The sequence below is a fragment of the Rhipicephalus microplus genome, chromosome 6, assembly GCF_043290135.1.
Source record: "Rhipicephalus microplus isolate Deutch F79 chromosome 6, USDA_Rmic, whole genome shotgun sequence".
Classification (NCBI taxonomy): domain Eukaryota; kingdom Metazoa; phylum Arthropoda; class Arachnida; order Ixodida; family Ixodidae; genus Rhipicephalus; species Rhipicephalus microplus.
In genome coordinates this window covers 194,380,802-194,394,574 of record NC_134705.1, presented here as the reverse complement: position 1 = coordinate 194,394,574, position 13,773 = coordinate 194,380,802, and the positions used below count along the sequence as shown (strand labels likewise).

The window sequence follows — 13,773 nt, the reverse complement described above, 5'->3', positions numbered from 1 at the left end:
TACGCCACGGACGTATTAGTCGACTCACTCAGACTCAAATAGCAATATCAGTCTTACTGTGCGTGAGTCCGACTGATAACATTTTTTGAGAGTCACTGCAGTTGAGGAAGAATGTGGGCACGAGTGAGTCTCAAGGGCATGCAGAATATATAATTCATCAGTGAGTGAGTGAGTGAGTGAGTGAGTGAGTGAGCGAGTGAGTGATTGATTGATTGATTTGTGGGGTTTAACGTCCCAAAACCACCATATGATTATGAGAGACGCCGTATAGTGGAGGGCTCCGGAAATTTTGACCACCTGGGGTTCTTTAACGTGCACCCAAATCTGAGGACACGGGCCTACAACATTTCCGCCTCCATGGGAAATGCAGCCGCCGCAGCCGGGAATCGAACCCGCGACCTGCGGGTCAGCACCCGAGTACCTTGGCCACTAGACCACCGCGGCGGGGCGAGTGAGTTAGTGATTTAGTTGCACATTTTTTCGCCAACCCATGTTTGTAAGAGACAGCCATCTTTGGCAGGAGGCTACGGGTGAGGCGGCACAAACAACCACGATACACTCTAAACTGCTTTACAGCCTTAAAAGCACTTCAAGTATTCTAAACACCTTTTTGCCAAGCGAAAGTTGGCAATAACGGGGTAGTAAGGTTGTACTGTAGCCCGAAAGAGCATTTCAGTTTGCATAAGCGTTAGTGTTTTACCTACAACACCCTTTCGAAGCTAATGAGGGAGCTATGTTTAGCAAATTACATTTTGGCCCATATGCTGCAGCACTGCCAGCTAATAACTGAAACTCGATAAACAAAAAGCGTTGAAGGTCAGGATAACAGATCTGTCTGTTTCATAGCTGTATACAAGTACCCCATAGGTTTAAGCATATTCGGAGAATTTTTTTTTTAAGTTATGAAGACGGATAATATCCTCATCGGCGCTGAGCGGCGGCTCAAGATATTTATGGCTGCAGATTGTCGATGTGTGGTTGTGTAGTCTAAGCACTTTGTACTAATGAAAAAGTGAGAGCACTTGGTACAAACGGTGTTTATTTACGCTATGTGCGCGCGTGTGTGTGCGTTAGCGTGTGCATGCGCGTGCTGTGTACGCATTTTGTAGCTTTTTTTTCGATACTGATGCCCTCATTTGAATTTTTCCTCTCTAATAGCTTTCATTTCTCAGTTTTCCAGTAATAATGGTGGCTAAACGATCGGCAACACTGCATGCTATGGTTGTTTTGTTTAGTGAAAACTCCCTTTTTGCTAGAGTGCATGTAAGGGGTGTTATTTACACACGCGTCAAAAACCCCTTAAGGGTGTAAATTGATTTACTGCGATATAGCAAGTTTAGACAAATAACTTAACGACCATCGATACGTCCGCACTAATCACCTGATAGCAAAGAGTCGCTAAACATTTTATGTCGCGACTATAATATATATATATATATATATATATATATATATATATATATATATATATATATATATATATATATATATATATATATATATATATATATATGCTGCCTGATTTGCATACGCCAGCTTTCAAGATATCGTTCGTGGCATGATTGGAACCGATCCCTATCATGCGGCTTTCGAATCAGGGCCCAGTCTCTTATAGGCGAGTACCACATATATATATATATTGGCGAGTGCCAGCCGCGCAACTTTACAAAGCTATATACAAACCAACCAACCAACAAAAAAAAAGAAAGAAAGAAAACAACACCGTGCGAAACACGACATCTCGACTGCGGAATACATTACGCGAGCTCAGGCAAATACTCGTTGCGATTCGCTCTCCGGGAAAGCACCTAGATCACTGCCATATACATGCGAGAGTACATATATATCCGCGGAGAAGCCTTGCTGTAGCTGCATCAAATTATAGAGGTTCGTTTTTCCGGCCGGAACAGCATTGGTCCGTGCTGCACGGCGGGTCGGTATGCAAATGAAGTGTGCGTTTGTGTTGTCGACGTTTCATTTTTTGGTGTTTATTTGCGGTACGTGTGTAATGTAAGATGGCGCTGCGAGGAAAATAAAGTACGTGGCTGTATCGAGACGATCGATTGAACCCTCCCGTGCCACTAATGTAAATATACATACAAAACAAACCCACGCATGTTATTACAAAAATCGATCAACCATGTATCGATGGCGCGGTGGCATGTATCGCTTTGCAGACTGTTGGCTTCTGCGAATAAGGCACGTGTCTTGATCACAAGGAGGCTCGATAGATGCTGTGTCCTAAAGCTGGTCTTAATGTTGATCATTTGATTGATATGTGGGGTTTAACGTCCCAAAACCACCATATGATTATGAGAGACGCCGTAGTGGAGGGCTCCGCAAATTTCGACCACCTGGGGTTCTTTAACGTGCCCCCAATTTTGAGCACACGGGCCTCTGGTCCTAATGTTATCAAACGATGAAGACCAACACGACAAAACGAGACAAGAAACAGAAAAAAAAGCAACAATTGCACACTTCATGACGGAACTGAAAAAAAAAAAGATCCCCGGTCACACATCATGTTCTTAATAAGGAAGACAAAGGGCCAGAACGACATACAATGATGGTGTCATAAAATGTGAACATAAGTGAAACAAATTTGTCTAAATCGGTGTAAGTAAATGAAATTCAAGTAAATGCAGTCGGTGTCGCGAAAGCTATAACCGTTTTAATATAAATGAATAGCTACTTCAGAAATTTCAATAAATAAATTAATCTTAATATGTCGTGCTGTTAATGAAACGCACACTGCGTGGTTCATAAGAAAAGGAGCAGTAAGCAGTCACCGTCTAACACACCGAAATCAAAGCACATTGCGGCCTAAAAAAAAAGTGCTTGACAAAGGGTTGTCGTTAGTGCGATCGAGAGCCCTGTTCAAGCACCTTTTATATCTTCAAACCTCCGTCTTCTCGTAACCTTCTGCCTCCTATGCATTTCTACAAATGCATACTAATAATTATAAGATTGCAATCAACAACAACAAGAAATGTAACAGGCTACGCACTTTGTACAATAAGCCAAGTAAAAAAACAAAACATCTTAGCGAATTCAGTAGAACCACGAGAGAACCAAGCATAGCCAAAGCTAAAATCGGGGTCTACCTTCGCACTGCCCACCACAGTGAGATATGACCACACAAAACAGAGGTACACCCCCTCCCACCACCGTTCCTCAAAATCATGCACGCCGGCACGATCTTGGCTTTAATCTCGACACGACCGCAGCGCCCTCAACTTCAAAGAACCACGCTTCCCGCGGGCGGTTTGAAGCGTCCGTCACGAAGGAGACGAGTGAAAAGAAACCTATCCACTTCGTTCTTTCATACACGCTGAATATTTCAAAGAATAGCACGCCAGCGCGATTTGTCCGAGAGAAAGATACCAAAAGCAACACTAACAAAAGGAAAGAATATGCGTGCAGTAGACGGGATACGCTGGTTCGCCGAACTGTGCGTACAGCGAGCCAAATTCGTTTTAGCTTGCGGCTGCACAGAACAGTGCGTTGTTTTTTTGCCGGCCGAGCTAAAGTTCATCGAGCGGCGGCTAAGGTCAAGCGTGAAGAAGAAACTCCGCGAATCTTGGCACGATGCGAGCGCCGCCTGGCTGCGGTGGTCGTGATGGCCGTAGTCTTATTTTACTTTTACCTTGTAATATATATACCTTAAAGGTATGCCCCAAACCTATAGCCGCCCCGCTCCCCTTCCCCAGTCGGCGTTCGCCTACTGATCCCATTGATTGAAACCAGAAAAATGCAGACGGATAACAGACAGCTGAATATTTGATGTGTGAAGAGTATCCAACTGATGGCTTTCGGTTACGCCATATTCCGCTATCAACGTTGTCCTTTTGCATCTTTAAGAACTAAACTATAGACAATAGATTTATACGCTTGTATATGGTTGGGCGGGGGGCAGTTGGAGTTTCGTGACATTCTTAACGTCGAGCCACAGCATACAAAAGTACGAAAATATTAGTTTAGCAGCCCTATAGATGACGGAGCGCTTGTGTCGACAGTGAAATAGCCAATAGACTAATTTTGCGGATGCACTGACGTTCAGCCACTCTCATGGACTGCTCATGGTGCTACTTCGTATTAGTACCAACCGAACGAACGCCGTTGCATGCTGTTGAGTCGTGTGAACAAACACGCTACTGAGAAATTTGAAAGAAATTTGAAAGAAATTTGAAAGAAATTGAAAGAAATTGAAAGAAATTGAAAGAAATTGTTTCACCAACGAGCCCACATCGCCACTCTTGACGCTACTGAGGACGCAATCGGTCCTTTAATTTGAGGTTCATGGGAAGCCGGGGAAAAAAAAATCATTCCTGCAAATGTTCAATATCACGAGAAATGCGAAACAAAAAAACAAAAGAAACTGTATACTTGCCGAGATATTCGAGGAACCCATATGTAAATCTGACCTGGGACAAATGAATGGTGAACAAACAGGAGCGATAATTTGTGTTATCTACAGTCACGCTTCGCCACGTTGCGTAAGCGTAGCACGAATTGAAAGCCTTTATTGATACCTAGGGCTTAACGTGCCGAAACCACCATACGATTATAAGAGACGTCGTAGTGGAGGGCTCCGAAAGTTTCGACCACCTGGGGTTCTTTAACGAGCACCCGAATCTGGGCACACGGGTCTACGACGTTTCCGCCTCCATCGAAAATTCCACCGCCGCAGCCGGGATTCGATCCCGCAACCTGCGGGTCAGCAGCCGAGTACCCTAACCACTAGACACGAATTCAAAGCTCAAACTTAAGGCACACGGGAGAGCTTTTCAACAGTGAAGGAGCAACCGAATGAAGGGACGATAAACACCAATGAAGGCAACAAAATAAGGCAAAGTAATCATCGGCTCGTCATTGTAAGGATACGTTTTTAACGATGTCCTCGGATAGTCGACGTTTTGACACCACGCAGTTCCACAGAACGAAATTCATAACACGATTGACGTTAAACTTTGTAGTGAAGAAGTAACCAAACGAAATGAGAAGGAATTCTAATGAATACAGTCAACGAAAAAAAAAAACAAAGGGATCACCTTGAGAGTGTGGTCACCTGGCTATTATAAAGATACGTTTTAATGACGTCCACCAATAGATGAAGCTTAGACATCATGCAGCTGCACAGAATAAAAACTAAACAAGATCAATGTTGAACCTTGGGGTTAGGAAGTATTTAAATGAAATGGGAACAACTACTTATGAAGACAATGAAATAAGTCAAATAGACCACCTGGATATGTGTCTGGTAGCTTGGCTATTATAGAGATACGTCTTAATGACGTCCACCGATAGAAGAGGTTTAGACATCATGCAGCTCCCCAGAACGTAATCTGTCAACACGACGAACGTTTAATCATGTGGTGTAGAGCAAACCGAAGGAAATGACGGTATTAACAAAAAAAATGAGAGAAGGCGAAGAAGTCATTTTGAGAAAACGTGGTCGACAGACCGTCGTAAGGGGAACATCACGTCCTATAATGGTGTACACCGATGACCGCGGTTTAGACACCATGAAGCTTGACATAACGAAATGTGAAATTATGCGGAAAAACATCGGACCACGTATTGCATTCAGAAAGCTGGACTAAAGTTACCTCAGACGATGATTCGCGACGAAAAAAATAAATAAAAAAAGTGCTATAACCACATACGTTATATCGCTATACAGTTTAACCATGCTATTCAATAAAACTATATAACATTAATTTAATTATATTCCGACCGGTATATACGCATCTGCTGTCAAACACTGAACTAGAGCTTCAGAAATCCTTAAATAGGGCTTCACTACAGGCGAAACAGTGAAAAACAAACAAATGAATAATTAGGAGGGCGATTGCATCAAGAAGCGCGAAAACTGAAAACACCTATATACTCAAAAAGTGCGCACACATCCCGAGTGAAGAGATTTAGACTTGTCCCGCAGGAGTCCATCTTCGTGTCTTTGTTTGCTGTGTTTGTTTTATTATTAGTCTGTTTCGTTTCTCGCCCCTGCACGGCAAAACACGTGAGCACGCGAGAAACGGGCTCACGAAGAGGGGAAACCAAGAACCGCACCACACCGCGTTGCCAGCACAGCATACGGTGAACGAAGTCTATACCCAACTGACGAGAAGGACTCCTCCGCGGAGGAGCACGGGGATAATTGCCTTCGAGTTTTAGCCGGACGCGCGCTGCGGCATCGTCTCAAGCGGCGAAACGCTTGAGACGATGATGCGGGCCGCCGCCGCAGAGTGGAGGACGAAGGCGAGACGCCAATTTCGGGGTTCATTTCAACGCTGCAGGTCGGCTGCTGCCGAGTTCCTTTCACTGCCTTTTCCCATTATTTTCTCTCTATGAGGTCAGCACGGTCACCGCTTCCAAAAGAGCGCTGAAGATGCACGGCCGAGTGAGCAGACGAGACAGGCGATGCGTGCACGTGTATACTCTGATGTTTTCTGTTCTCGTCTCGATCAGCTTTTTCACGAGTAGGCTGTTCTTGCAACTCGCTGTCCCTGCGTGGTATACGTTCAACGAGTCGTCTGCTCTCGTCTTGATCGTCTGTTCTTCTGTTCCGAGTTTCGGGGTTTCCTGTTCCTGTGCGGTCTGTCCTTGAGTTGCCTCTTCGTGGTTCGTCCGTTCTCGTATACAAATAGCCAGTTCCTCTGTTTACGAGTAGTTGTTCCCACATCGTCTATTCTTGGCTCGAAAATCTGCTCCTGGGTTGTGTGTTCACCAGTAGTCTGTTCTTGTATCTCTGTTCCAGCGCAGTGCATTCGTGAGTTGTCTGACCTCGTCTCCATCATCTCTTTCTCTGTTATGAATATCAGCGTTGTATGTTCCTGCGTGGCCAGTCCACGAGTGGTCTCATCGTAGTTTGTCTGTCTTTGTCTAGGTTGTCGGTTCGTCTGTTATGTGTTCACGAGTAGGACTTTCTTGTATCGTCTATTCTTGACTCGAAAATCTGCCCCGGTCTTGCAAGTTCACGAGTAGTCCATTCGTGTTTTCATGATTGGTTTGCTCTCGTCTTGACCATCTCTAACAGTATTTCTTTGTTCTTGTGCAGTCTGTTCACGAGTCGTATGTTCTTCCGATGTTCATCATTTCCTACTGTTTTGTTGTTCACGAGTGGTTTCATCCTGTTTGGTCCGTTATACGCTCCTCTGATTGGCGTAAGTTCCTGTTCTCCGTTCACGAGTATGAGATGTTACTGTGTTGTCTGTTGATGAGCATGCCTATGTTCTGCTGTCGTCTGCCCCTGCAGCTGTCCTTGCCTGAACCGCATCTTTAGAGTCATCGTGTTTCTGTTGTGTGTTCCTTCTTCGTTTCTCTATACGAGTCATCTGCTTCTATGTTGTCATTTTTTTCGCGTAATTCGTTCCCTAAAATGGACCGCCTAAAACTGCACGTGCGTGCGTTAGCAGTTTTGATCTTTGAAGCCTTTCCGCGACCAACGTGCTTCAAGCTGAAACCTTTTATTTAATCCTTCGCGGATTCAGTTATTAACGTGGTGGCGTTGGCTGCTCCGTTATCCCTTTCGTTTATTCTTTATTTCCCGCTACGTCCCGTTTTATGAATATTTTTACGCAAGTCCATTTTGTTTCGAACCGAACACGCCGGAATTAGTCGAGTTAATCGTTCAGTCGAAAATCGTTTTATGCCGCCTGTCGTCTGCAAACACAACCTGCCAGGACACGGCCACATGATGCCTCCCGTAAAAACACACACGCCAACAAACGGTAGCGTGAAGACGTCCCCAAGGGCCTAACAAGTCGCAACTCTACACAAACTTAGATACGGAGAACTCGCCCGCTCGTTACAGGGTCAAGACGTGAAAATCGGGATAAGGAGACTGTCTTTGTGCCGCACTAAGACAAGAAAAAAAACCGTCCGAAACAGAGATAAGAGATCAGAGGGTGCGGGAGAGTAAAAAAAAAAAAAAGATCCGAAAAGGAACAGGGGAAGGAGGGCAGCGACGGGACGATAAGAAAGCGAGATTAAGAATGAACTTCAAAGATGTGTGCTCGGGCGCGAAGACAGAAAAAACTCGCGCCGCGGCTTCTGCTGGCTCGATAACTGGCTCTGGCTCCGACAAGGACACGGGAGGAATGGCGAACCGCGGCAGATCGGAAAGTCGACGGATTCCGCCGATAAATGAATGATCAATGGGAATCCTACAGGAGCGGTGGACCGGGTGTTCAGATCCATGGATGCACCACGCTCTCTTATTTCCTTTTGGCTCAGAAAAAAAAGAAAGAGAGAGAGAGAAAGACAGAAAGAGGGCAATACTTCTGTAGGGTGCGCCCTTTATATGTCTTGTATATATCTGTCTCTTTCATTTTGATTCATTTGGTTTGTTTTAAGAGAGAGAGAGGGGGGCAAATATTTTTGTAATCTGAACGCTTTCTCTCTCACACTGCGCGTCACATCTACCGCTAACAAAAACGAATTTAAACAGCCTCTAGATCGTCTAAAAGAAATTTCCACAGTCTAAATCTGTTTTGTAAGGATGCCAGGGTTTCTTCTTGAACTGTAAACCTTATTAACACCAACACCCTCAAACCGCGGCATTAGGGACTTAGAAGCTTGTTTGTTTGTTGTTGTTTTATTCTCTCAGACAGGAGAAAGAAAAAGCCGCGCGCGAAAAAACACGGTCCCTGATCCACTGATTGCCGGATTAAAGCGAGTCATTTCCCGAATCGCAAACCAAATCTGATAACCCTATCGCTACTTCCGCAAGCGTCTTGAATAAGGACCGCTCATTAAAGGTGTCGTTATGCATAAAAGTACCATGCGGACCCAGAAACCACTGCCTACAAGATCGCTAATCTCAACACTGTACTTAGATCGACCTTCGTCACGTCTTATATTTTCGAAGAACCGTCTTTGTACCCGTAGTTGCCGCCACAGAAGGACGAAATAAAGAAGGGGTGAAAACATGCAGAAAGGACAAACAAAATAATGCACAGACATTCAAGACATCTTCAGAGCTTCATGCCGGTACCCCTTGTATGTTAATGAGTGTAAAGTAGCATTTGCGTTGGCGCCGAAGAACAAAACAATCGGAATTTCACTATACGTTTCTTTTTTTGTGTGTGTTTACATTAACAGGTAACACCCAATGTTACTCATGTCCTCGCCTTTCGTACGAAATGAACATACTCGAGAATGGAATGCGATAAACTAAATTTTAAAAAAATACTGTTTTCACCGCAATTGCTGTCATGAACGACGTTACGTATAGGCTGCAGAACTGCTAATCTGTTTACGAGAATACAGCGCCTAAAACGCGATCTCTAAGAAAACACTCCCTTCCCTAACACATGACATGACACATTCAATTTCACAACGTTCTATGTCGATCAACCTCCGAGCGAAACGCCCTCTGCCGTTTAAACGCGTCTTCACGAGCAATTGCCTCCTTGAACAGCCGTTAAATAACCGACGCGAACAATCGCAAGGTGCCAGTGAAAGCAACTCTTCGGACGTGCTCCACGAAAAAAAAAAAAAAAACGGCCGTTGCCGAAAAGTCAGCGCCATTCCCTTCCAAGAACACCAATATAATAAAGGCAAAAAAATGGCCCGAGGATCTCCCTTCGTACTACTGAGAGAAGTTCGAACCGAAGACGCGGCAAACCAGCGAGCTCGCTACGCCGGGAGAGAAGGAGGCCTTGTGAGAGAGGAGGAAAGTAAAGGAGGAAAAACAAGAGGGAAAGAGAGAAATGCGCGTAGGCGGGGCCTGGTGCGCGCGCGCATGTGTAGTGGGCGTGGCCACAGAGATGGCGAGCGCAGCGACTCGTAGCGGGACGCGAGCGAAGCAGGCGTCGCGTTTTCCGCACAGTGCGGGTTCCAAGAGACTCTCGTTGACGAAAGGAAACAGAAAGATAACTTTGCGAACGAATCAAGCGGGAATACGCGTAAAGGGACAAAAAGAAACATAACAGATCCTACGGGGCCTAAATATGTATGCCGCAGAACCTTTTTTGTTTGTTTGTTTCCTGCTTGATGACTGCTTGCTATATGTTTCGTTGTGCATTTTTTTTCTCTGTCTCACAAACCTTCGCCGACGTGTAGAACAAAAAGAAGCATGAATAGAATCAGCCACGTGTTTTTTTTTTTCACTTTCCAGGAACATTGAGAACTGATTTTTATTTTCCTCTACCATGTATTTCCGTGCTTAATGAAAGGTTGTTCCGACAAAATTTCTTTTTTTTTTAACAAGTGTGTGAAATTCCTATAGAGCAGAGCAAAATTACAGTCGTGTTTGTGATTAACAAGCACGCATATCTGGCCAACCAACCCATTGAGTACTGCAAAAAAGAATCACATAGAAAAAACAAGGAGTCCGTCCGTTCCTGCGAATCAAACCACGAAGTAACTTGGAATGATCAGTGAATGTTAATTTCAGCGGCACACTTTCAAAGAAATTAAACAACTTATATTTCATTTAAGGGATGATATGTTGTCCTTAGCAGTCATTGAGAATTTATTAAAGCTTTGTAAAAATAGCCATGGGCACAGCGCTTAAATGGTCCTATCCACAAATAGCGTCCCTGTAGTTTACTTCGAGTCATTGTCAGTTGATTTTCGTTATGGTACTGCCTAACCAGGAGTAACAACACAAATGAGCCCTTAAATACCCATTGGTTCGTTTATAGCTCGAAAATGTGTTCTAGGAATTTCACAGATTGATATTGTCTTCAAAACGTGCGCACAAAAATATCACTGTTTTAAAACAAAAAAAAAATTGCACAATCCTTAAACTATAAAATCTGCGCCATTGCAGGGATTAAACTGACGTACATGCAACGTTTGATCTAATTTACATATGTCACGGTTCGTTTACTAATCTTCGGTTTACTGGCTATAACCTTGGTTAAATTATATATGCCTAGAATGGCGATTGGGTGATTCTGTAATAAAAAATTCAGTCCCAACAACTTAATACAGTTGTTTTTTTTTTCTGGGGGGGGGGGGGGACAAACGCCTGTAGGCATGATGCTGTTTGATGACTGGTGTAAGCGCTAAACATCAAACAAATGAACAGCATGGTGTTAATTATTATGAAGTTCATTACGCTCTCAGAAAGTGAAGGACGCTGCGAATTCGTGCGCTATGGATCACATAATTTCATTTGTATGTCCACACTGACGAATATTATTCGAAGGTGGCTATCAGTAAGAACAATTCGATAGGCCTCAAATACAAGCTAAAGATTTCATTGTTCACGATATACCTTTGAACATCGGAGAGTAGAATTGTTATCAGGCTTTTCTCTGTTTTGTTTTTTTTCTTAAATACTCGCTTTGCATATGAAGAGATATTTCTGCACGAACGTATGGAACGGATTCAAAGCAAGAAAAACAAGCATGACCAAGGCATAAGTGCTTACCATGTGGAGAGAGTCCCAGGCTGAAAGAGTCCACCGATTTACCTGCAAAGAAAAAAGGAAAAAAAATTGTCACGCACAGTCTCGTGACATCATAGAGAGCAAACACACACACACAAGAAAAAAACATTGATGCTAGTGAAGAGGGAACCGACAACTACAGCAATCCGTATATAAAAAATTGAAAGCAAGAAGTATTTCACAAAAATATTATTAAACGCTTTTTACTGAACGCAAATGCGTGACATTAATTGTCGTATGTGTTTCGAATTGTATAACGTTGCGATTGTATTTGATGCTACATGTAATTATTTTTTCTATAGTGTATATTCCTGTGTTTAGACGTGTATACCTGAAGTTATTTCACCTATTTGAACCAGCACTCTTGTCACTCTTTGTGTTGCAAATATTCTTTTTTACTAGATGTTTCGTTTATTAAGTGAAAATATGTAGCCAATGGCATAAAGCACAAACCCCTTTCTTTCATTAATTACTTCAGATTAATAATAAGAAGAAGGAACAGGCACTGCGTTTCCCAATGAGCCGTTCTCCAGAACTTCAAAGATAATCGGACAATATAGTTTTACGGGTGGGACATATAGCGACTTATGTGAGTGTTTTCATCGCTATGTGTGCGCTATATATAATCTTTCTATGCGTTTGTGAATTTATGTATACCCGTGACATTACCTTTATTTGCCTGATTAATTTCTTCCTTGCCTATCAGCAATCGGAAGTCCGATAACCCATGCCTCGATTTGGCTGCCTAATTATTCTTTGGTAATCGTTCTCCCACCTTGAATCATCACCTTTCATATGTCGTGTCAGCGATCTTCGGTAGCTGCGAGATACAGCTCGCAGTGCGTCAAATCATTTTTCGAGGTCATATCTCTCGTTTTGAAACTACTATTATTGCATTATACTCGAGATCAAAACTATGGGAACTGTACCCATAATCGACTGATACATTATCCTCAATGATACATCTCTCAGAATTTATGCCCATTCTTTCCTTTTTATTATTGCTTTTCATGTTCATGCCACTTCATGACCATACATTTGAACTATACTCTCTTTTTATCTTAGCACTGTTTTCATAAACTTTTTGTATTACTTTTTTGTGATGTTATACCTGTATGTTTATTTCATATTTGTTGTAGATGATTGACTGCCATTCCTGCTGCTTTGTCAACTTGTGAACGGGGTCAGGACCTCGTCAAGCTCTTGAGCTTTTAGTCCTGTACTCCACCTTATCTAAAGGAAATAAAATGATTGATTGATTGATTGATTGATTGATTGACTACACATCTATATGGCCGACTGATATACGTTCCAGGAAAAAAAATAATAACGAAACGAAAAATACGAAAAACAGGGACGGCAGATGACGGGTATAGATGCCGTGAAAAGAAGCCCCACATGAAATCAAGACCAGAAAAAAAAAAAACATTACGTACGGGCCACAGTCATTTCATATACGGTCGCACCAAGATACGCCGAGCAGGTCACGCAGGTTGCTCACAGCAGTCGAAGAAAACAAAGAAACGATCATTCTCAAATCTGCATATGTAAAAAAGTGAGGAGGTTGAATTTATGTCTATGGCGACCTCACGTATACGCGCATTGCGAACCGCTCGAATCGGCCGGGCGGTTGTTGGACCGCGTTGTCGTCTGAACATCGTTAGCTTTTGTTTTCTCGTCCAGCAAACGGCGGCTCGTTTCCGAATCAAAGCGTACGTAGAGCAGCACAGTTTTGTGCCGTACATTTATATATAGTACATAGTCGCTATGACAACTCGAGCGGGGCGCACTCCTGCTGGGAAATATACTGGAGACAGACCCTCCATGAATACGAGATGATGCCTATAGGACGTCCACAGGATATCCCAAGTGCGTGCGAGTGCGGATCTAGTCAAAAACGAGTTGCACAGGCACAAATCTTCCAGGGATGGGTATATTTATGTTAACGTTATTTTCCGTGAACCCGCCTCGGTGATCTAGCGGTTATAGTATACTCGACCGCTGACCCGCAGGTCAAGGGATCGAATCCCGGCCGCAGCGACCGGGTTTACGATTAAGGCGAAAATTATTGGGTCCCCTGTACGGCGTCTTTTACGATCATATCGTGGTATTGGGACGTTAAACCCCAACAATTGTTATAAATGAGACGTCATTTCCAAAAGGCCCGCAGGCGCCCGCTCGTATACACGTCCTTACGCCCAAGCTTCGACGGTCCGCCTCAGTGTAGGTTACGGTTTTCGGAACAGTTTGTCACTGGCGCAAAGTTAAAGAAAAACATGAAAATGAAAAGAAGAAAGGGACAGACGCGCCAATCTGTCTCTTTTATCGGCAAAATCTGATATCTAACTGCCACGAGAGGCATATCATAT

At 43.5% G+C, this 13,773-nt stretch overlaps 1 protein-coding gene across 2 annotated transcripts in view; it reads right to left on the bottom strand.

The window, feature by feature from the left end:
* The window catches only part of LOC119166806 (homeobox protein Meis1), a 388,227-nt gene that overhangs the window by 116,996 nt on the left and 257,458 nt on the right, over window positions 1–13,773 (bottom strand). For both annotated transcript variants that reach the window (XM_037418168.2, XM_037418169.2), the window contains exon 9: window positions 11,387–11,428. In XM_037418168.2, the coding sequence (XP_037274065.1) occupies window positions 11,387–11,428 (42 nt within the window). The remainder of the gene's footprint in view (window positions 1–11,386; window positions 11,429–13,773) is intronic.